Here is a 24,139-nt window from a genome sequence, read left to right as displayed (position 1 = left end):
AAAAAAAAAAATCACCTGCAAGTCTTGCATCTCCAAGCATCCTGGCAGCAGCCAGCCAGAGCCTGGCTGCCAGCACAGCCCAGGCAGGGCAGCAGAAGCAGTGAGGGCTCACAGCCAGTTCAGCTTCACAAGTCCAGCTGGAGCAGTTTGTGCTGAGATCCATGAGCCGAGCAATGCAGATGGAGCATTTTATCCAAGCCCACAGCAATGCTTCGGCAGCCTGAGGAGTCACCCCACCTGGCAGGAGGCCACAGTCAGCTTTTCTCAGCCCAAACTCTCACAGTCAGTGTCCTGCCTGCACACAGGGCTCTGGGAGCTGCACAGCCAGTTCTGGTCAGGTGCAGAACATCGGAGCAGTCGGCTCCAATCCTCCTTCCCCACCCCAGGTCCCTTACAGAGCTCAGTCTGTGCCTGCAGCTGCCAGGAACCCCCCAGGTCACCCCACCCAGACAAGGCCTCTCTCCCAGGGGTGCCACAGGCCAGGCTCTTGCTGGAAGACCCAGCTCCTTCCTTAGAGAGCAGCATTACTCCCATCTCAAGCTTTTCCTGACACCTGAACATCTCTGTGAACAGACTCTTCCTTTCAAGCCCAGCAAGAGCCCAAGGCAGCCTTGCTTCTGTCTGCTCTAGCTACCCCTGATGACTCAGAGCCATGCAATAGTGATGACTCCATCTGCCATCACTGCCAACCTGTGTCTGCTGCGGAAACAGAATTAAACTCTTTCAGACCAGGATAGTAATCGAATCAGTTTAATATTGAGTCAACATATTGTAAATGCATCTGAAACCTACAGTATTGCTAAGAGCTGTGGCCATCGAGCCCAAGACCACCTTCCTAGAAAGGCACAGAGAGGTAGGAGATTTGGGGCATTTCCCCAGATTAGTTGCAAGTGAGAAGGTTCACGTGGGACCTTCCTCCTGGAAGCCCCAGATTACCAGAAACTTGTGCTCTTAGAGAGGAATGCTAATGTGCTGGGATAAACGCAGGAACTTTGGAGTGACAGCCAAGGCCTCCTGCTGACCCATAAGTCAGGAAACTCTTGCTGGCTTTTACATATACTAGAAGAGAAAAAAAAAAAAAAGAAAATAGGCAAACAGAAGAGTCTGGCTCTGTGTGCGTGAAGGGTATTTGGTATTTGGCGTGGCAGGAGCAAGGGAGATGTGAAAGGTGACTTTTGCCCTTGGCCAGGGACAAGGGCACTGTTGCTTGCATTGCTTTGGATCCCGCAACCACCCCAGGGGTGAGTGAGAAGAAATGTGCCATTGTCTGGTATTGCCACCATTTTTTCTTGTGCCGGCAGGGCAAGAGCAAAGCTCTGGGCAAATCGAGCACCCAAAGTGGGGACAATGGTGCCACCAAGCATTTGGCTCATCCTCTGTGGCAGCTGAAGTGGTGGTCTCCTGGTGGCAGGGGAAACCTGGAGACTTTTGGCTCTGCAGAAGGCACTGTTCAACGGGGTCGGTGGGTCTGGAGATGCTAATTCTCAAATTTTGCATAAGGGTTCTCTTCCTTGAACAGGCCTAGAAGAGAGGAGAGATTCATTTAGACAACAGCTAGTCATGGCCAGTGGGAAACCCAGTTCTTGGTAACAGCTCTGTCATTTGTGTTTGTGCATCATCCAGCAGTCCTCCCATAAGACCTGCTCTTACTTGAGCTGAGCACACAGCACTATTTCACTCTCCTCTTCTGCACAAGAAGAGGCACAATTAAGAAACTCGACCTGATGGGAAACTCCTCTCCCAGGCAGTCCATGTACAGTCCAGGTAAAGCAGCATGACTAATCTTCCAGAGCACTCCCTCTGCAAACCCCTTCTGTCAGACAAGCGGAGAGGCCAGACCCAAATTAAATTAAAACTGTTTTTAGACTTGCTCTACTGCTCCTACATCCAGATCAGGAGACAGCAAGGCAGGGTATCAGGCTAACTTCAGGGCCAGCAATGAGCCTTTGTGCCACTCTGTTGGCTGCTTTCCCAGCCCAACACTTTTGAGGAAGAACAGCCAGAAAGGAGAAGATTGCAAACTCTGGGGTCAGGCTGCAGCAAGACAGAGCCCTGACATGGCAAGACAGTCCCAGAGCACAGCTCTTCCACAGGCAGGTGCTTCCCTCACCAAGAGCTCCTTCAGGCACAACTCTGCCTGCTCTTCCTTCCCTGGAGAAGCCAGCCCATCTGGAGATCCCTGGATCTCCTGCCCATCCTGGACTTGCAGCAGGCAGCAGCTGCAGGAAGAGGAAGAGTCTCCAGCTTTCCCTACAGCCCTTCCCCCCAAAGCCAGAGACTACCAAGTGCAGCGTGCACGAGCCCGACTGCTCCCTGTTCCATGACCAGACCCTGGCAGAGCCCCCAGCACCCCAAAGGGCAGGCTGGAGATACCCCTCCACTGGCTCTGAGCAACTGGCTGGTTCCTGCTTCCTTCCAAGACTTCTGGCAGGTCTGCACCTGGCCCAATCCTGTGGGATTCACCTGAAGGACAGTCCAGCCCCCGGAGGGAGCCTGTGCCCCCCAGGGCACTGAGCCACCTCCTGCCAGCACAGAACACCAGCTCTGTGGTGCAACTGGTGCCTGCTCTGTGCTCCTGAGCTGTGGGCACTCTGATTCCTTGCTGGCCCCTCACCCCACACTGCTGGCTCCCCAGCCACTCCCTGGCCACAGGGCTACTGTGCCTGAAGGGTAACAGCATTACAATCATGCTGTGTCTCCCAGCTTTTGCTCCCCTCCTCCAGTCAAGCCCCATCAACTTCTCCCATGTGGCAAGCTCAGAGGACACAAGTTCTGGGGAGCATTAAACACTCCCTCTTCTCCGCCCAGGAGGAAGAGCCCTTTTGTGTGGGCTCACACACCATGACTAGCATCTCTACACTTGCTCCCAGAGAGTAATTCACTGAGACAAGGGAAGCAGGGACTGTTGTTTTCTCTGCTGGCCAGGTCTCATCTACAGCTATAAAAATGGCAAGGAACAGTTACTGAGGCTGCTCCATTTAAAGCTTAGTTTGAATCACTCGTGTCAGCACTGTACCATATTTTCTTCGGATTTCATCATGCCGTGATTTCATCTCTGCTCTCCTGCAAGAAGAAAACAGAAAAGCCATGAGTCAGTGACTGGTGATACAAAACCAAATAAGAAGAGCAACAGCTCCTTGATTATTGCCAACCAAGGGAGCTCCAGGCTGCCAGGTTTGCTCAGCCTCCCATCTCCCACCCTCCTGGAGGCACTGGGGACCACCAGAGCCCACGCATGTCAGCAGCCCTCGGGGAGTCTCATACACAACACTTAGAATCAGACAATCAACCGTGTTGGAAAAGATCTCCGAGATCATCAAGTCCAACCCTTGGTCCAACCCCGCTGTGGTTCCCAGACCATGGCACTGATGCCACATCCAGTCTCATCTTAAAAACCTTCGGGGACGGAGAATCCACCACCTCCCTGGGCAGCCCATTCCAATGGCTGATCACTCTGTAAAGAATTTCTTCCTAATATCCAACCTAAACTTCCCCTGGCACAGCTTAAGACTGAGCCCTCTTGTCCTACTGCTGGTTGCCTGGGAGAAGAGCCCGATGCCCACCTGGCTACAACCTCCTGTCAGGGAGTTATAGAGAGTGAGGAGGTCTCTCCTGAGCCTTCTCTTCTCCAGGCTGAACAGCCCCAGCTCCCTCAGCCTCTCCTCAAAGGACTTGTGCTCCAGTCCCTTTACCAGCCTCGTTGCTTTTCTCTGGACCTGCTCCAGCATCTCAATATACTTCCTGAAGGATATCCTTCGTGTGATGCTGCATCCCCAAGTCACCCCAGAAGAACATTGCTCATGAGGTTTGTGTTTGAGCTAGGGCTGAAGCAGCCACTGACTGCATGTGTCAAGCCCCACATGCCTCCTGGCATCACAACTGATGGCACAGACAGGAGACAAATCATTCTGAGGGCCTGTGGTACAAACTCACCTCTCCTCCTGCCGTACCCGCCTCTTCTCCCGCTCCCTGGCTGCTCTCTCATCATCCTTGTCTGGCCTGACAGACAGAAGAGCCTGTTAGCGGCACTCAGCACTCAGTTCTGCAACAGCACGTGGCTGTATCTAAGCTGCTCCGAGCAAACAGGGAACCCCCTGATACTTGCTTTTTGCTTTTTTTCTTACAACAGCAGCAGCAGCAGCAGACCCCCAACATGATAAGGAACGTTCCTCCCACCACGGACATCGCAATGATCAGGGCTTCAAAGTTCACTAAAGGATTTGACAAAACACGTTTAGTGCACAGACACAGCTGTCTGGAGTTGCAGTATAGAATCACAGGATCACAGAATCATTAAGACTGGAAAAGCATTCTAAGGTCATCAAGTCCAGCTGTTCCCCCAGCACAGCCAGCCCCAGTACACCATGTCCCCAGGTGCCACAGCCACATGTTTTTTTGAGCATTTCCAGGGATGGTGACTCCACCACTGCCCTGACCATCCTGTTTCAATGCCTGATCACCCTCTCAGTGAAGAAATTTTTCCTAATACCCAATCTAAACCTCCCCTGGTGCAACTGGAGACCATTTCCTCTTGTCCTATTTATGAACATGCAGCTACTGTCACCAGCAGCTTCAGTCACTGCGCTGGAGATGTGTGTAACCACCTGGGAAAGCAAATGGACATAGTTAGTTGCAGATATACCAAGTGTTGGCACCCACACATGCACACCAGTGAGTACATGTAGTTGCTAAATGGAGTGCTCAGTTACTGGCTATGAAGAAAGGCAAGAAGAAATGTACTCTGGTCAAACTCCTCTGGCAGGAGCAAATCTGTCTTAATCTCTAATCCAGTGAACAGTAACCCATCAAGGGAAAAAAAAAACAACAACTGGAGGATTCAGGGCTGAGGAACAACCTCTGATAGAGAGGAGTTACTGCCCACAGGAGCCACCTCAGAAGTCACCTATGATGAGATGAGCATTTCAGGGTGTCTGAAGTCCTTGGGCAAGAGACAAACTGAGACAAGATCTGTTGGGATTTATTGGCTTGAGACCAGCAATGCTGCTGGAAGCAGCTGAAGGCTGAGGGCTGCTTCCTGCACCCCACTGCCATGTCTCCCCAGAGCTGGGGGGATCTGTCACCCACACACAGCACAAAACCCGCTGGGACGTGGTGGTGAAGCAGGAGCCTGAGCCCTGGCCCTGCTCATCCTACTCAGTTTCTGCAGTAATGGCAGTAGAGACACCAGCCAAAACAGACACATCTAAATGCCAAGGATTTCAGGCAACAACAAAGAGGAGTTTCTTCCAAGTATGATTCAGACTGTTCAGAGACTTGAGCCTGTGGAAATATTTGTTTAAGAGCCATTTCCCACACAACAGCCAGGTTACAGGAATCCCAGTGCACCCGAACCTGCTCAGAGCACTCCTGATCCCTTCTTTTCCATGCAGTTCTGCCATGAGCCCAGTGGAATGCCTAAAGCACAGCATGTTGGGGCATTAGAGGGCTTTTCAGAAGATGCCTGCCTGTCCCCTCACTGCCAGGACCCAGCAGTGCCAGACTTATTGGGGTGAATCAGAATAGTCTGGGTTGGAAAGGGACCTAGTTCAACCCCCTGCCATGGGCAGGGACATCTTCCAATAGACCAGGTTGCTCAGAGTCCCGTCCAACCTGACCTTGAATATTTTCAGGGATGGGGCATTCACCACCTCTCTGGGCAAACTGTGCCAGTGCCTCACCACCCTCATTGTAAAAAAACTTCTTCCTTGTATCTGTTCTCAATAGATCCTTTTTTAGGAGTTCCAGGCCGAGCTGACTCCACCACTGAAATTGCTTTGAAAGCCTCCAGCAGCCTCAGTGCTTCTGAAACTGGTTTTCAGGGTGAGCCTGGGGTTCAGATCCCCCCATCCCACACAGAGAGGTCTTTGGCAGAGCACCAGGCACTCCTCCAGCTGATGATAAAGGCTAAGTCACACATACCAAAAATGCAGACTCATGTGAGAGCTAATCTCCTACAGCACTAATCTCCTCTAAAGCTAGTTTTGCAAGTTAAGGAATGCATTCTTCTATAATGGAACCTTTTATGAAGCTACTCACATCAAAACTAGTATTTCAAGGTCTTACAGAAGTTTCAGAAAAGCATACCACTGCAGGGCTCACAAAGAGGAGATTCTTCTCCACAGGCATGGGAGCGGTTTGAACTCTTGTGGGCAGAGAAGAGAGCCCAGCCTCAAGCACAGCAGATGACAAGTGACCACAATTCAGCTCCAAGCTCCTCATCAAGGGGATGGGTGAGAGCAACCGAGCTTGCTTCCTTCCTGCCCCAGCCCCCAAAAGCTGCATCCTGTCTGAGAATGAGCATGCACCAAGCTTGGTCTAAACAAGACACCAATTTCTCCAGAATTTCTCCAGGAAACAGACCAGCAAGGAGAGACAGCCAACACCAGAGTCAGTTGTCCACCAGAAAAAGCTCCTGGAGGACCTGCACAGGCAAGGGTAGATTTGGAAAAGGGTGTTTTCTCAGGTGGGTAAGAGCTGACCAGGACCACAGCGCACACAGTGCTAGAAGCACACACAGGCTTCCAGAGAAGTCACACCTCTGGTCCCAGGAGCCCACCTGGGACAGCAGCCACACCGTGAGACACGAAGAGCCAGGAAGAGCACACGGAGTGATGTGCCGGGTGCGGAGGAGAGAGCTCCTGGGATTCAGACACCAGGAAGGGCTGCACAGGCACCTGCCCACAGAGCACCTTCCATTCTTGTTCCCAGGCGCTAGCCACGTCTGGAGCCTCATCACACCAAAGCATAAGGGATGTATTTGGAGTAGCTAAATCCCCACAGGTCCTACTCGCCAGAAGGCAGGGAACTGCTCATACTCTGCTTCCCCGCCCACACTTGAGGAAATTTGCAGAACCTTGACTGACTTCAGCCTGTCATTGCTACACCAGCAGCGAGATGGGGAGGCAGGGGAACCTCCCACCAGCAGCAGGCACTCACACAGTCATCACTGCAGCGCCAGGCACTTACCCCAGCAGACTCCCCAGCGCGCAGAGCGGAGCTCACACAGGTCGGCCGGGGGGAGGATTCTTTGGACGGGGTACTCCATGCACTTCCTGCTGCTGGCACACCAGAGGCACTAGGACACAGAACCAGGTAGCACAGCGTTACTGGTGCATGACTGTGCTGCCAATAGCCACATTCTGCTTTGGCAGCTGCAGCACAGGGCCACTGCTGCCAGCTCCCAAGAGCCAGGTACCACCCGGCAGCCACGGGATGCTTGGGAGTAAGAGCTGTGTCAGCACAGGCCACACTAGGAGAGGCAGGCAAGGGGAATGCAGAGTTTTAGAGCAAGTAAAGATGCTGAGAATCCTTCTCATGGCTTGGAATCGTAAACTATCCTGAGTTGGAAGGGGCTCACAAGGATCATTTAGTCAAATACTGGCCATGAACAGGACAGCCCCAAGGATCCCACCATGGCTTGCACAATGGTAGTAATAACCAAATCCTTTGTGTTTATTCTGGGACAAGAAAAAAGCCTTTGAGACAAGGCAGTCCACACAGAGCTGGTGAGCAGGAGAGGTGTGTGTGTGCCCAGCCAGACTCCCTGCAGGGCTTTGCATGTGCCTTTCCTGGTGGCTCCAACCCCAGCATTCCATTGCGTTTGGTCAAACTGGTTCTGGCTACATCAGCTGCAAGATCTGACTCAAGTTCAAGTTTGCTGATATCAGAGATAAGGCAGCGGAGACTGGCAGGACACTGGTACACATCCTGCATCCACCCAGTGCCACAGCACCCACAGACTGGTGGAGAGGCAACTTCACCAGCCAGTCCAGCCCAGCCCACTCAGCTTCTTCTCCATGTGTGTCCCCCATGTGTGAAATGCAGCTCAGCAATTCCATTACTCCATTCAAAAGCCATACAACAAAACCCAAGCAGTTTCTGGCAGCCTCCTCCCAGAGTACCAGGAGGTGCTCTCACCATTATGGATCAGTGGAATTTGTAGCCTGTCTGGGACAAGGGCAGAGGACAGCCCCCTCCAGGAGGGAAACTGCTCTGTAACAGCCCCGCAAAGCCCACATTACGTTTTCAGGCATTGCAAGAGGTTGGGAGTCTTACTGCTGCTACTCACGGTGACATTTTTCAGGCACTCCTCACAGCTCCTGTTCGTATACTGGCGACAATCTATGCGAAGGAAAAAAGACATTTCAGGACTTTGAAGAGCTTCAGTGGTTTAAAACCCTGGGCTCCTGTGAGCCTGCTCCTGCCCGCTGCTCTGCCTACCACTGGACAGCAGAAATGCATGCTGCCTCTGCAAGAGCTGCCAGCTTCTGTTTGGGGTCACAGTGGGAGGCCCAAATGCTAATGGAAGTTCACCTGCCTTGCCCTGCTGACCCAAAGCCCAGAGCTGTGAGTTCCTCTCCTGGGTTTTATTTCCCTAAAAGCCTGTGCATCTGCTGTGGCAGCAGGGCAGCCAGGGGACACAGCTGAGGTCAGTCCAGAGGGACTCTGTGAGGATGAGGGCGAGCATTGGGCAGTCCTGTAGCACCAGATGATGGAGCAGCTCAAGCAAATAAGCCCCAGACACAGAAGTTACTACCAGGAGAAGCACAGGAGCACAAGGGGACACACACAGCTACAGTCCCTGCAGGAGCCCTCCTGCTGCACATGAGGGCTGTACCCTGCCACAGCCAATTCATCCAAATCTTCCTTCAGCAGGGCGCAGTCTGGGTGATGGGAGCAGCACTGCAGCCAAAATCTGTGCCCAGTTAGACCCTGATTCCACCCCCATTTGGCAGAGGAAGACCCCAGCTCTGTAGACACAGGTGGCTCCCAGGACTAGTGGCATCACAGATGATGGCATCCCCCAGGGAATGCAGTCAGCTAGGCAGGGAAGTGGATCAGGTCTGAACACAGGACAAGCTGGCCCAGTCTGGACACCCTCCTGGGCTCACCTGTAGCTCCCACCAGTGCTAGCTCTTGGGGAAAGTCTTCTTACAGCATTTTCACCTGCAGTTCTCTGGTATGCTCCCCCAGATCCTCAGGAAGGGTGATTTGCCAGCCCTTGAGAATCAGCCATTTAAAACTCACCCCTGCTCAAGAGTCTAAGCCTGTTTGACAGCGGTTCAAAAAACCAAAACTCAAACCAATTTGCCTGACTGCTCACTTACTGGTGGATGAAGAATCGCTGCTTCGCAGCGCCTTAATCAGGAAGAAATCAGTCCCAGAGGTGCTTGTTTTCCACCCTCACAAGCAGCAAAGCTGCATTTTCTCCCTCCAGCTGGCAGGAACCCTCAGCTGTGACCCACTGTCAGCAGTCACATGCTCCGGCAGCCCTCCAAACAACTGGGCAATTGATTAACATAGCTCAGATAAGGGTGTTTACACACCCGGAGAGGCAGAGATTGCAGATTTTAAACACTCTGGGAAGTTGCGTCTTCCCCATTTCTCCAACTGAGGCCGGAAAAGCATCACGGAGCCTGTGCTGCCGTGAGACTGTTTTCTTACCAGAAGTCACAAAACACCCTCCCACACCACAGGAGGCCAGCGGTGGGCAAAGGAGAGCCTGTAGATTTAAATGGGCTCTGCTTTCCCCCTCTCCTGGCACCCCCAGCTGGGGGACCATTCTCCAAGTCGTTAAGTCAAAGCCACTCCCTTACAGCTGTTTGGGAACGGGCTGCTTCCAGGACCCCGCAGGACTGGAGTTTTTCCAAACACTCCATGTCGGGGGACCAGCCAGCTCGCACAGGATGGCACAGGAAGCACTGCAGTCCTCAGGGTCAGAGATGGGACAGCAGCTCTTGCTGTACTAGAAACCTCTCAGATAATGCTTTTGGCACTTGGCTACAAAAGGAGCAAAGTGAATGCCTTGGAGAGGAAGGAAGACAGCAAAACATACGCTGGTCCTCACTCTCCTCCCTGAGGAGCCACCGTGCAGACATCATCACATGGAGAACAGTGCCTCGCTTGGAAGAGTGGGCAGACTTCTTGGGACACCCTGAAGGCAGCTGTCCCCACCCATTGCTACAGCTTATCCTCCACCTGGCACAGCACCCACGGGGCTATGCTTCATCCTCCACCCACCAAGGAGGGGCAGCTGGACACCCACTGCTCTCCACCCAGACCTGACGATACCCATCTTGTTCCTGGTTGAGGCTGCCCCAGCCAGTCTCCACTGTCCTGAAAGAGAATCTCTTCCAAAGGGCCATCAGCAGGGGCCTGGCTGCCCAGCAAGAACCCCCTGGCCAGGACACATACCCAGCTCTCACCTGAGCCCTTTTCATCACTAAATCATAGAATCACAGACTGGTTTGGGTGGGAAGGACTTTAAGCTCATCCAGTTCCACCCCCCTGCCATGGGCAGGGACACCTTCCCCTAGATCAGGTTGCTCCAAGCCCCCTCCAACCTGGCCTTGAACAGTTCCAGGGATGGGGCAGCCACAGCTTCTCTGGGCACGCAGAGTTCCATTGCAGTGGAAGATGGAAAAGTGGCGAGCAAAGTCCCACTTCCAGCACTCAACCTTCCACAACTCCGAGGGACGCGCCACGCTGCGCCGGATCCCACCCTGCAGAGCTCCCATCCAGGGAAGGACCTCCCCTCCCATCTCCCACTGCCCGGCCCTATTCCGAGTGGCCACAGCGCCCTGGCCAGTGGCCGCCCGCACCCCGCGGGTGCCCGGCGCGCAGCCCGTGCGGTGCCCGCCTACTTCCCGCACCGGACATCCCACAAATGCGGGGTCCAAAGAAACCGCCCAGCCACGACTTCGGGGTGCCGTGCGGGGAGCGCCGGCTGCTCGGACCCCCAGAGCCCCACCCCGGTCACCGCTTACCTCCCGCCACGTCCTGCGCGGCGGCGGTGGCGGCCAGCAGGGCCAGAGCGCAGAGCGGCACCGCGGGGGCCATGGCGGAGCGCGGCGGGCCCGGCGGGGGCGGGCAGCGCCGCTATGTAGGGCCGGCCGGGGGCGGGCCGGGGGCGGCCCCTGAGCGGCCACGGGGCGCGGGGCTGCCGGGACCGACCCCTCCGGCTCGGGGAGGGAGGGCTGGGGGAGCGGCGGATGGAGGAGCAGTCCCGGGCGGAGCCGCCCCTGCGGAGCTGCCGGAGCCCAGCGGGCGGAGGGACCCCCCCGCCGCCGCCCCCGCGCAGCCCCGCGCCCGGCCGCAGGAGGGGGCCAGACCCCCGCGGGAGGAGGAGAAAAGAGGACGAGGAGGAGGGCGCGGGCACTGGCCCTCCCGCATCCCCTCCGAGTTAATCGGAGCCCCGCCGGCTGCCCCTGCGCGAACCGACCCCAAAGGGTCCCGCGTCCCCTCACGCGCTTATTCATCGCTCTTTATAGCACGGAACCCGGGCCGCGGCGGTGAGAGCGCCGCATCCTAACCACTAGACCTCCAGGGGTCCCCCGGGCAGATGGACCTCGTCAGCCCTGTAAGGCCATCCATCTATGAGAAGGTCACTGTAAACGTCCTGAGGACCTCACTGCCATTGTCCAAGCTCGCTTGGCCCCAGCAGATGAACCTTAGGATTAAAGGGTGGGCTCAGTTCAGCGCAGGCTGTGTCTAACCTAAAAAATCCATTGCACAGGCTTGAAAGGTAAAAAGACCTTTCCCAAAATCTTCGTTTGCGAAGACTGGCCATACTTGATAGCACGGAAGGACGTTGATGTTAAAATACATATTAGTTCTCATGACACACTGCGATGTGATGCGGTAGTGGAGTTTTATTGGAGACTTTGCTATTGTTCGTGCTGAAGTAAAACAAACAAAAGGACAACCCGGCCCTGGAGAGAAGGATTTTGCTGCTGGGAAGCTCAGAGCAGACCCTGAAGGATAAAGAATAGGTTTATCCCTGGGACACCCAGGGTACCACAGCATCCCAGCTGTCCCGACAGGGCTCTGAGACCCTCCCAGCATCGTCCGGTGTCCCAGATCGGTCATTGCAGCCAGAGGGACTCAGGGACACCTGGATCGATAGATAAGCAGCAGAACGCTGCAAAACCGGGGCGGCTTTGCCACGTTTTACTGTGATTGGAGGTTTGGTAGTGTGGGTGTTAGTGCTCAGTCGAGTCGTGTTGTACCTGAGCATTTGATGGGTGTGAGAACCCCATGTAAAACCACGTTTGGGTGCCCTGATTTGGCTGGGACATCTTATGCCAATGAATAAATATTTACCCTTGTAATTCCATCCTTTGCATCCCAGCCTCATGCCTTGGTCAGCATGGCCAGGCATGAATTTCGTGACACACAGAATGCTAGGAGTCTCTACCCTGGGCAAAGCCAGGCACCTCTGGCCTCACGCCCACGTGTTCAATGTTCAAGATGTGAGAAGCTGCATCAGTATAAATGGGGATTTTCACATTCTGCAGGTCAAGAGTGCACTGAGAACTTCCCTGTGCTGGAGCCAGAGCTCCACACCACTTCATGCAGACAGCCCAAAAGAAATGGGTTCCCACAGTCACTGTGAGGAGGGTTGTGATGCTGCATGTCCAGGGCTGCTCTCGTTGGGCTGATCTGCTCTTATCCCAGATCCCTTGGGAATGGGGTGAGAGTATCACTACATGGCCTTCTTGGCAGCAGCAGCAAGACAAAACCATAGTTCCTACGAGTGCACCTGTCCTTGCTTCCAGTGCTGCACCCATGGGTACCACAGGGTGCTGTGCCCTTGCTGGCTGCTGCTCCCCTGCTCTGCAGTGACACCTGCAGCCACTGGCCCTTGAGGCTGGATGGGCAATTGGGCTCCAGAGCAAAGGCAGGTTCAGCCACGTTTAATTCAGAACAAGGCCAAGCTTTTCCAGGTAGACCCGTGGTTGCTGACACCATCAGCACATGCCTGGGGCACCCCCAAAATGCGCCTTGCCCCCCACAAGGTGCAGGCAGGAGCAGGCAGCCTGGCACTGGCAGTGGGACAGAGAGACATGAGCTATCCTGGTAACGGCACCGTGGTCAGGCACACCCTTGGGATTCCATGGAGGGACTAAGCACTGCATGGGTGTTTCTCTGCAGGAAAGCTGGCTGGGTTGTTTGTGACCAGCTGATTTTGGCCGGGGGGCAGATGTGGGGTGGTGTGAAGGTACTCATAGGTGGGAGGCAGCACTGGAGATGCTCAGCAGAGCTCATCAGGGGTGCCGAGGTCAGAGCTCTGGCTTGGAGAATCACTGACTCCTCGGCATGGAGGCACCTCAGGGAGAAAGAATAAAATATTTTGGATTGTCCTAAACGAAATGAAGAAGATGACTAATATTTTTCAGCAAAATCCCAAGGAAAGTGATCCCATAGCTTGAACAAGCAGCGACACTGTCCACCCCTGCCACCACCAGCTACATAGTGGAGCTCATCCTCCGTCTGCTAGGAAAGCTTCGCTCTCCCTGTCATGTTCCTGGTGTCCTTGAGAGCCAGATGGGCTGGCTGCTGGTGAGAGAGCTCCTGCAGGCTGGGAGAGTAAGTGGCCGATGGTGCTCAGTCGGCTGAACCACGGGATGTGGGGGCTGAGCTGTGGGAGGTGCGTGACACAGAGGAGGGAACTGGGCTTCTTTTCATTTCGCCGCCACGGGCGAGCGCTCTGATGCCAGCAGTTGCCTGCTGCATGTGGTTCAGATTTTGGCAGCTGCTTGGGAGAAAGACTGGACATGTTGTGTGTAGTGAGGACTCGGGGACTATCAAAAAGACATGGGTCCTGTGTGTTTGCTGTTCTGAAAGCAGCTGGTGCTTGAGGTTGGGCAGGCACTGGTATCACCCCTGTGTAAGCCAGTGCAGGCAGGGGTCTCCCTGAAGCCCCCTTCAGGGCTGGAGGAAGCTCTGTCATACTGGCTGAGCAGTGCCCTGACACCAGAGCCGCTGCCAGACGGCTTGGAAAGCAGGAGGAAGCATCAACCGAACCATTTCTGTCTGCAAAGCACCTCATTCCTTTGTCCTGGGTCTATCAATGAAGCAACATCCAGGCTACAGAGCATCCCAGTGGCACGGGCAAGGACCCAGAGCAGCGAGAGTGGGCAAAGAGCCAACGGGCAAGCTGGGGGAGACTGAAATGCCACTCTAATCCCAGTGGCCTTTCCTCTCCCTCTCCTTATTTGTCTCTGAAGGGGATTTTCAAACCCTTCAAGATGGCCTCAAGTGGTTTCCAAGGCGACGGTGCTAAAGTCATCACTGCCATGGAAACCCTCTCTTTGGCATCATATAAATATTTCCCTTGAAGGAGGCTGGATGAGTGGGCGATGCACTATTTTCTAGCACTCCCTGGCTGCAACAGGACAATCTCCAGGAGATGGAAGGGAGCTGGGAAGGTTAAAATTAGCTTGCCACACCAGCCAGCAATAGAAAGAGGTGATTGCTGGTGTTTCAGCCCAAAACCTGGGGTTGTTTGTGTCAGCAGGGTCCAAATGAAAAAGAGTTACTCTTAGGGAGACAAAAGGGAAAAAAATGAAAGGGGTGTGTGTGGGGGAAGTAAGGTTGAAAACTTGCTTTTTCTTCAAAGTTTTCCTTTTAATCTCAAGCCCACGTCCCCTTGGGTCAGTACAGGCAGATGAGTGGCTTGGAGCACCTCAGCCTCCCCTGAGAGTATGTGCCCAGCTGAGATGCTTTGTTTGGCTTTTGATTGCCTCCTTTCTGTCTCATAACTCACCAACACCTCCATGTGAGCCTGGGGAAAAGTATCCACCTGGAGTCCTGAGGGCTGGGGGTGGAGCAGGAACTCCCAGAACACTCTCTTGTGCTGTGGTATCCCCACGATGGGACTGCCTATGAGGCCAGTGGCTCTGCCATGGGCTCCAGCCCACTGTCCCCTCCAGCCCCTGCCAACCCGGGCTCCTTTGGCTGCACTGTGCTCAGCACCAGGGCACAGCTCTGGAGAGGCTGTTGGCATTCCCAGTGCCCTGCATGGCAGGGACACCCCACCAGACCCCTGTCACCTCACCGTGCCAGCGCTCATCAGCCACCGGCCAGGATGGATTTCTGAGCTGACGTGGGAGATCCCAGCGCAACAGAGCCAGTGTTTTTCTAAACAGAGATGTCTGCATTCATCACTGGGGCCAAGCTCCAAACAGGGCAGAGGTGCCAACGGCGTGATGGGAGCCGGGACAAGGCTCCACGGAGTCCGTCAGGGCTGGCGTAAACACTGCCTGTCCCTGAGCAGATGGCTCCTCTCGCATCCACGCTCCAGGCAGATACCAAAGGGCTTTCCTGACAAATAAACCCCCACTGCATGCAGGCAGGTTCCCAGGCCCAGAGCGCTTCTGGCTTTCCTGGAAGAAGGGGATGCTCTCTCCTTGTCAGACCGCCCAGGCTATTTTTAAACCACTGCAGCAACCAGAGGACAGGGAGACACGGTGTCCCCCTGCCACGCTCTTGCTTGCTGGTTGCTGGCCTTTAGCAGGGGCTGGGGATGAGTGCAGAGTCCTGGCTGGACTGAAGGACAGGGGTTCACCCTATGATCCCCCCAGCACCACCCCAAAAAGTCTCCCAGGAGGCGGGGAGCTGCTCCGAAGCCTGTTTGCCCTCCCCACGCTGGGAGGTGCTGCCAAGGGTGTCAGGAGACCAGCAGGGGCTAGTGTCGGGAGACCCCAGTACCTGCTTTCCTCTTTCTCCCTTTGGAAAAAAACCCACCCCAAATCCAGAGCAAACAATTAAAATGTTCCAGCTGCTGGCTCAGAGCAGCGATCTCAGATAAAACCCCAAGGATCTGCTGGCTAAAAATAGCCTGAGCCCCATAAATTAAACAAAAGCTTTTTGCTGGGCTCTCAGAAAGCCAGTTCCAGAGCAGTTTTCTCTATGTAAGGTATAACTCCGGCCGTATTTGTTATTATTAGCCCTACCTCCTCCATGTCACCGACCTCCCCAGCGCTGTTGTTTAGGAACAGGAGTTTTGCAGAGCCAGACTTCTCCCTCCCGGCAGCTCTTTTGCTGCAGTGGGATCACACCTCGTCCAGTTTCCTGCCTTTCTATATTAGTTTAAACCTTTTTTTTTTCCTTTCAGACTACTGATTTTTTGATACTCAGACCTCCTATGTTTTCTAGGGCTGCCCTCATTTAAGGTCTGTCTCAAGCATCTGCTTGATTTTTATCCCTATCAGGTGTCCTAGGAGCTGTGAACCCTTAAATAAATTCCTGCCTTGAATGCAAAGGTGTTGGAAAGCTCTTGAGGATACTGTGCAAGCCCATGTACAATGTAGGGGCTTGTCTCACCTCCTCTCTCTCATCAAGGTTATTAAAGATATTTTCTTGTATTTCTTATATATATGTATATATATATGATGTTAGACAGCCAACAACTTACAGGTTTCTGGAAGTTTTCTCCCCTAACCCTTTAAAGAGCTTCCAACATCCCGCTGCCTCCAGTGCACATGGCTGACTCGTGAGTTCTCTCCACTTTCCCTCCAACGCTTCTTCCCAACACTCCATGCCGGGTGTGACGAGCACATCCAACGCCTGCTTTCCCGTCCGAGATATTTAGGCTTTGTTGCTTTTTCTATGGGCTTTTGCAAAAGTATTTCACTTACTGCACCTGGAGTAGCTGCATCCCAAAGCCACTGAGATCCCGGCCCCTTGCTCCATCCCAGTGCTGGGCTTTGATTTTGTTGCTGCATTTGCCAGTGGGTCTTATGGCTGAGTAATCCAGCCCACGTCTCCAAAAGGTGTGAGCAGGGCTGGCAGCCCAGGAAATCCACACTGCCTTTTCCAAGTGAAAGCACCATCTCCTTGCTGAGTTTCTCTCAGCTTCCCATCACTCCTGGCTCCCAGCAGCAGGACTGGCTCTGCTGAATGCACCCGGTGAAGTTCCTCCTTGCTGAGCCACGTGCAAGTGAGCCCCCGCTGGTGCCACCCACTTGTCTTGTCCCCTGTGTCATCATGTGCCCCAAATTTTTTTACTCTCTTTTTTTTGGCAGTGGTTTTTAGGCTGATAGACCTTCCTGGGCAGGGTGTGTGGAAGAGGACCTCACCTCTGGAGGCAGCCCAGGTACTCTGCACCCGCTTCCCCTCCATCCCTCAGGACCATCTGAGGGTAGGCAAGAGCAGAGGGTAAGGTTCCCATCCCACCATCTCCTTGGGTTTGTAACTCTGTTTGTAAACATGCCTATACCTGCCCCCTCGACAGGGCACAAAAAAAACCCCAACATGCTATTTTAGGTGAACTCAAACCAAAAAAAAAAAAAAACAACAAGAAGTCAACTCCGAGGCTGTCATGTCTATATTTAGTTGGAACTTTTCTGTCCAGGATTCAGACTCTATTTGGAAACCCTGTGTCTTGGCGTGCAGCCAAGCATCTCAGTTTTATACAGTAATCCCTCAGCATATGGCAAACATTTCTCTTCTCCTGGTGACTGCAGCACCAGCCCCAGCAGCCCGGCATGGAGGGGTTTAAGCTGAACATGAGACAAGCTGGCTGGCTGTGGTTGAGGATTCACGTCGCAGACCCAGAAGGTCTTTTAATAGCGATGTCTTCTTGATGTAGCTTTGGGAAAAAAATCACCCAGAGAGCAGCAGAGCTGCCCCCTGCCCCAGGTCCCAGGGCCTGGAGCGTGTTTTTGGGGTGCAGACCAGCTGCTGGTCTGGGGTGATGGGAAGGAGGATGTGGGGCACCCCAAGTCATGTCCCCAGGTCTCCCTGGCTGGTTCAGCTGTCAAGGTGGGAAACAGCTTCTGGCTTATTTTGCCTCTCTCTTCACTGAAAATGTCAGGAAAATTCCCATCTATGATTCTATGATTTCATATCTGGGAGTTCTGGGCTTTACACAACCATTGCCCAGCACATGGTGTAGATCCCAGTAATGTGATGGTGTTTTGGTGCCAACAATTTTGTCCTAACAGTTTGCAGGTGCCTGAGGCATGCTTGGGGAAGCAGCACCCTTGTGCACCCTGGTCCTGGTCCTGGTCCTGATCCTCATCCTCTCCTCTCCTCTCCTCTCCTCTCCTTTCCTCTCCTCTCTTCTCCTTTCCTCTCATGCCTTTCAGATGAAACAAGGCTTGTGACAGCATCTCTCATGGAAATCCAGAAAGTAACTGAGAGTAAACCTGCAGGTTCCTGAGTGCCACACACGTTTCCCTGCTCCATGGCAGCTGTGGGACAGACGGAGGCAGGAGCCAGTTGAGAAAAGGTGATCACACAGTTATTTATACAGCCCTTCCAAATATTTGAGGCTCGTGACATGCATGATGATGTATAACGAAAATATCTCCTTCAAAACCTTCCAAGTTAAATCCCACATCCTTATTTTAATTCAGGAGTTTAAGGGATTTAAGGAAGTATGTCCTTAAAGTGATTCTTCTTATTGCTCTCAGCGAGGAGAACTCCAGCCAGCCCTCAGGGAGAGTGGGGCAGGTTTGGGAACAGCACTGTGACCCTGGGGAAGAAGAGCCTCAGTGGGGACACAGGCTAGACCTCCTGTGGGGGTAACGCAAAGGGCATCTGTGCAGATGTGCAGGATCAGTGCCTTCAACATGGTTTGATTCTGGGACCTCCCCATCCCCAGCAGCAGGGAGACTCAGTGTCCCCTGCAGCCTGGTGCTCCAGACTGCTCAACCTAATAGAGTTTCTAATGAAGAAAGTTTAGTTTTGCTCAGTTAAGAGAGGCCAACTCACCTGAGGGGACTCTGTAGGGCCCAGGAGCTGGGGGGTGGCTGAGCCCCTGGCACCAAATAAGCACCCCTGGGCAGGGCTGTCCTGGCAAAGCTTGGCTCCCACCAGCATGCAATGCTCGGACCACATGCTCCATCCCAAGGCACCCACATGCAGGTCCCTTCCCTTGCCTCGGGGTCGGCAGTGTGTGGGGGTCCCCCACGGACACCGCCACCTTTGGTTCCCCTTGACCCCACAGTGTTTCCCCAGCTCTGGTGGGAGAGTGCTGGGAATAGGCAGCAGAGCACGTTCCTGCACGCCCAAACGCCTGCTGCAGCTGAGCCAAGCTTTACAGAGCGCTTTCAACACCCACCAGAGTGTTCCCTGCAGCCCTGTGATTCATCGATAGCCACTCGATGCAGCTCTACCCTTTCATCATCCCCAAATGCGGCATTTCCCGAATCACATGGGCTTTTTCTGCCGCTCTTCCACACCTACAGGCCCAGCTGTTCCCTCCCAGATACGCTGTGTGGTGCCATCATGCCCTAGGAATGCCCGCTGCCCGATGACACGTGGTGCCTTGAGGTGACACATGGGTTTGTCACAGTGAGTTTCATCCCTGCAGTCCTCTCACAGCCCCTTTTCCTGTGAACAGGAGTTGCCGTGCCACAGGTACAGTCCCACACAGCCACCTGTGTCCCTTGGGGTGCAGCGATGCAGGACAAGGAATAGAGATTTGGATAAAGGCCCGCTGGCTCTTCATGTTTGAAAGGCTGGTGGAAAACCTGTTCAGCCTTTTGATTAAGGATGCAGGATTCATATGCACATTCCCGGTGAGATGGGGTGTCCATGGGAACTAGGTACACGACCAGAAGTGACCCCGCAGCTGGGTGGGTGTGTGGGATCCACACATCCTGAAAGATGCAATGAGTTTCCCAGGAGCTCTGCGCTGCAGTGAGGATTTTTGTAGTAATCCTGGTTTTTTTCTTGCTCTCATCCTGGGAAGTTTGAGCTCGTGGTGCCAAACGCTGCCCCAGCGTGTTTATTAATGCTGATTGTAAAACCTTGGCAGAAGCATTTGCCATCAGGTCTGCAGAAATCCTGCAGGACCTGCTGCCTTCCAGCCAGATGGGCCTTATTAAGAGGTGCCACACCACTAACAACATCTGACAGCTCCTTTACTCCCTTCCCTGCTCTTCTCCACACGCTCTGAGTGAGGCAGCAGCTGGAGCCAGGAGGCAGGACCCTGCTGTTCCCACGCATGCCCCAAGGGCATGGAGCCGTGGCTCTGCCTTTGCATGAGCTCCTGCCCCTCAAATTTGCTTTTTACTCTTCCCCTGTCCTCCTCCTACCTCCCTTCTCCGTGATGGAGACACCCAGCTGCGCCCATGGGTGTGCAGTGAGCTGTCACCCACAGCACTGGGTGCTTTAGGTTGCAGATGGTACAATGATATCTTTGTACAAGGGGGGGGGTTTCCATATATTTTGTTAAATTTGGGATTTTTTCACCATGCTAAAAGAACTGCTGGGCACACAGATGTGGCAGTTTTCTACGTGTTTTAATAACACAACAGCAGCAGCCAGAGGCAGAGCACCTCCTGCCTGACTGGGCTGAGGCATCCCTCTTGTCTTTGCTCTGCCAACATGTAGTTTGGGGAGCTGTGTGGTTGGGACATGGCTGGGAAGGTGCAATGTTGCACCCTGCCTTTCAGGTGTGTGGCCATCCCTGGCACTCTCTGCCAATGGTTTCTGATGCCACGATGCTGTGACACCCTCATGTTCTGAGCTGTTGCATTGTCACCATGGTCATCATCAAGTCCAGATTAGAGGGATGGAACACCCCTCCTGTGAGGAAAGGGTGAGGATTGTTCAGCCTGGAGAACAGAAGGCTCCAGGGAGAACTTTTTAGTACCTAAAGGGGCTGCAAGAGAGCTGAAGAGGGAGTTTGGACAAGGATAGGGAGGGACTGGACAAGGGAGAATAGCTTCACACTGACAGAGGGCAGATTGGATTTGGGGAAGAATTTCTTCCTTATGGGGGTGATGAGGCCCTGGCACAGGTTGCCCAGAGAAGATGTGGCTGCCCCATCCCTGGAAGTGTCCAAGGCCAGGTTGGATGGGGCTTGGAGCAACCTGGTCTAGTGGAAGGTGTCTCTGCCTGTGGGGACAGGCTGTTGGAATTGTATGACCTTTAGGGTCTCTTCTAACACAAACCATTCAGTGGTTCTATGATTCTGTGATCATATTCTGCAAGCTCAAGGTCACCTAAGGGGAAACAGAACAGGAATGAAGTTCAAAGCACTCTGGGTGCTCTGACTATTGCCCCATAGCACTGCTCTCAGTCGCTCAGCTCCCTCCCACCTGGGTCTCCCCAGCCTGCACTGAGCTCCCGGGCTCAGAGGGAGCCAGAGGCTTGCAAGGCTCCATGCTCTTGGTGTGGAGTTCTTCTCCAGCCTCAGGAAGATGCCACTTCACTCGAATCCCTGACTCACTCACACCATCTTTCCCCAACAGCAGGCTGGCTCTCTGTGGAAGCTGGGCTTGGGCAAGAGCTGCGCAGCTCTGGAGAGCTGCTGCTGGCACTGCTACATGTGTTTCCTCAGACTGCATCGCTGCAGCTCCCACTTGCTGCCTGCCAGCCCCATGGATTGCCGAATCAGAAATATTTCACCCTCCAGTGTGTCATCCTGCCTCGAAGTGCTCTCCAGAGGAGAGCTGTGCAGGCTGTTCTCTAGGCACAGAGGCAGTGATGGAGTCAGCTGGCAGCCAGCAGCCGAGATGCTGTTGTTTCCTCTCTGATGCTCAGCACCCCAATGCAAGAGGTCGGGAAAAGCCTTCTGAGGTGACACCAAGTTTTTTGGGAAAATCCACAGTAGTGGAAGTGGCGGAGCGGGTGACTGTCCTGCCACTGGCTCAGCTCGCTGGGTGCAGGAGCCCCAGCACAATGCCCAGGGACACCCATGTCACCATGACCAGCAGCTGGGAAGAGGCCAGTTCAGCCACAATGGCATCTCCTGGCTCTGAGGCTGAGTCCCCCTTGGGGCATATCCCATCCCCGCAGTGTTTTCTAATTTCCAACCTAATCTACCTCTCTCCAGGCTTACTGAGACTTAATATAATGCTGGCAACCTCCCATGAGCAGGAGCTGGAGAGCTCATCCTTCTCCCAGGACATTGCTGCCAAGCAGAACTGTACAAAAAAATCACCCTGGAAATTTCTGAAGTGTTTTGTGGGGGGGTTGCCACTTTTCCTGTGGTCGCTGAGAAATAACTGGGGTGTGAAATGCTTCCCAAGCAGCTGCTTGTCTTTGGAGCAAGAGCTGGGACCAGGGGAGTCTGGGCTCATTTTAATTTTATCTTGACTGCAGTGCTCATTGCTCTGCAGTTCCCATTTGTAATCACACGTTCAGTAAAATAATCAAGTTATAATTGCTCGGGATTCCTTCTCCTCTACGTCACAGAGCCCTGGAGGGGAAGCAGTGCTACAACTGAGTCAGCAGCCAACCTCAGCATTGCCTTGGGCCAGCATTTCAACAGGAAATTAACCAGAGTTAAAGCAAGAAGAGAGCTGATAAAAATCCCCCAAACCTGCCCAGGTGATGAAAAGGCACTTTAACCTCTCCTTTGCTTGTCAAACCGAGAAGGGCATCTTCCTCCCTCAGGTGTGCCCAAAATAAGGCAGGATCAGTGCCCACCCTTTGCAGAGCATCCATCTCTGTGGGAGCCCAGGTGCCCAGGGTGGGCAGGGAAGGGGTTTCAGCCCCCTCTCTGCTGATCCCCTCAGGGTTTGGGCTCTGTCAGGGAGAACCAGTGATAAAGAAGAAATCCCTGATCATCAGAACAAGGAATCACAAGTGACTCAGGTTTAAGAAGAAAAATTTTTGCCAGGCAAAATGTGATGGCTTTTTTGGACAGGGATAGAAAACGGGGCTGCAGCTCTAATTAATCCATTACTTGTGGTAATCAGGAGAGCGAGGCTTGGCCAGCCCTGGCTTTGAGGTGCAGGGCTTGGCAGGGGCACTGCCGAGGGGCACCGGCAGGCACAGCTGCAGCATCTCTGGTGGGCGGTGGGTCATCGCAGGGAGCCATCAGCACAGCAAGGAGAGTATTGGGAACTGACAGGGACCAGGAGGGCATTACAAATTCCCTCATTACAAATTCCCAGGGTAGCATGCCCATGCTGGCACCTTGTGCTTCCCACTTCTCCGAACTGGGCTTTTACCCCCATGCGTGGGCGGAGGCAGCGCTCAGAGGCTTCAAAGATGCTGCCAGCACCCCTGGACCATGCTCACTGCCACCCCAGCAAAGGGGTTCTCCTTCTCCCTCAGGTACAGAGCACTGTGGGTTGCATGGTCAGGGTTTCCAGGCTTGGAAATCAGTGTTAAGGCATCCATAAGTTGCTCTCATCCTCCCAAATCTGACCCCAGTGTTCCACTAAGGACCTCAGAGTCCCACTAAGGGAATCAGTCTGCGGGGCGAATCCACTGCTGCAGCCCTTTGAGGGAGTGGGAATGTGTGCATAATCTGCACATAATGCAGATCTGCAAGAGAGAGACATTATTACCAGGGCTTGTGTCTAATCATAATAATTTGGTCTTTCTACCATTTTAATTTACTAATTAATCCCTGGAAGGGATACCTACTTGGATGCAGGAGAAGAATGAAACTCTCTTGTCTGGGACTGCTGGGAATTTCACCAGTAGTCCAGACAGAGCATTAGCAAAGTCAAGGCAGAGCAGGGGAGTCCAGCATCTCTCTGGGCCAGCAGTTTCTCATCATTGAACTGGCCACCCTGCCTGGAAAAAGTATTCATACCCCACTCCTGCAGGGCCATTCCAATGGCTGGAAAATCTGTGGAAGCTCCCAGCCATCTGGAAAGCCCTGGGAGACTCCCGCTGACTGGAAAGCATTGCTGAAGGTGTGCATCCCGAGTGTGTCACTCCCACACAAGCTGGGATCAGCCCTGATCTGGGAAAGGTGTCATCTGGTGTGAGATTTCTTTTGGGAAAAGGGCTCTGTGTCTGCCAGCTGAGCCCTTGCAGGAGGGATTTCACCAGCTCTGGCCAGATCTCTGCCTGCCCAGACCAGAGATAATGTGCCCTGGCACCCTGTGTGCAGGCAGTAGTGGATGTCCAGCCACGAGACTTCTTCATCCTCCTCCTCCTCTCACCCACATGTTTGGCAAACTGTTGCCTCCCTGCAATAGCTGATAATAAATGATAAAACTCATTTATTATGAATTTCCCTCCATGCACCTGCATAGCAGCAGGGCTTTCGCCACATCCCACCAGCTCTGCACTGTGCCTTCCAGCCCTGCTGCTCCCCATCCCAGTCCCCAACCCAATCCCCATCCCCGGGATGGAGGAGAAGTGCCCCGGAGCCATCAGACAGGATGAGGACAAGGCTGGGACGCTCATCTCAGGAGAGAGGAGGGGTCACCCATTTTGCATCAGTCTTGACATAGGTTACAGCTCCTGAGAGAGACGGTTGGCACAGATGGGAGTGGGAAACTCAGGGTCCTCTTCCCACTGTTCCGGAATGTGGACTCTTCTGTGCTTTGGCACAGCCCACCACCAGAGACTAGTTAGTTCTTTGAAGGCACGATTCTCTTTCCTGGACGCAGATGACAAGTGCCACCATCAGAAGTTAATGATTGACCTCAGT

The 24,139-nt window shown here is 53.8% G+C and overlaps 1 protein-coding gene across 1 annotated transcript; it reads right to left on the bottom strand.

Moving 5' to 3' along the window:
* Positions 1–734: 734 nt before the first annotated feature.
* Positions 735–10,839, bottom strand: PTTG1IP (PTTG1 interacting protein). The gene is made up of 7 exons (XM_027703884.1): positions 10,767–10,839; positions 8,069–8,121; positions 6,967–7,075; positions 4,106–4,211; positions 3,934–3,999; positions 3,017–3,063; positions 735–1,521 (listed from the first exon to the last, which is right to left on the bottom strand). Exons 1-7 carry the CDS (start codon positions 10,837–10,839, stop codon positions 1,478–1,480), a joined length of 498 nt encoding a protein of 165 aa, XP_027559685.1. The 3' UTR covers positions 735–1,477.
* Between the last annotated feature and the right edge of the window lie 13,300 nt (positions 10,840–24,139).

The sequence above is a fragment of the Neopelma chrysocephalum genome, unplaced genomic scaffold (genome assembly GCF_003984885.1).
Source record: "Neopelma chrysocephalum unplaced genomic scaffold, ASM398488v2 Primary Assembly neopelma1_252, whole genome shotgun sequence".
NCBI classification, from domain to species: Eukaryota; Metazoa; Chordata; class Aves; order Passeriformes; family Pipridae; genus Neopelma; species Neopelma chrysocephalum.
Note: the sequence above shows the minus strand (reverse complement) of the source record. Positions and strands in the feature narration are given on the sequence as shown.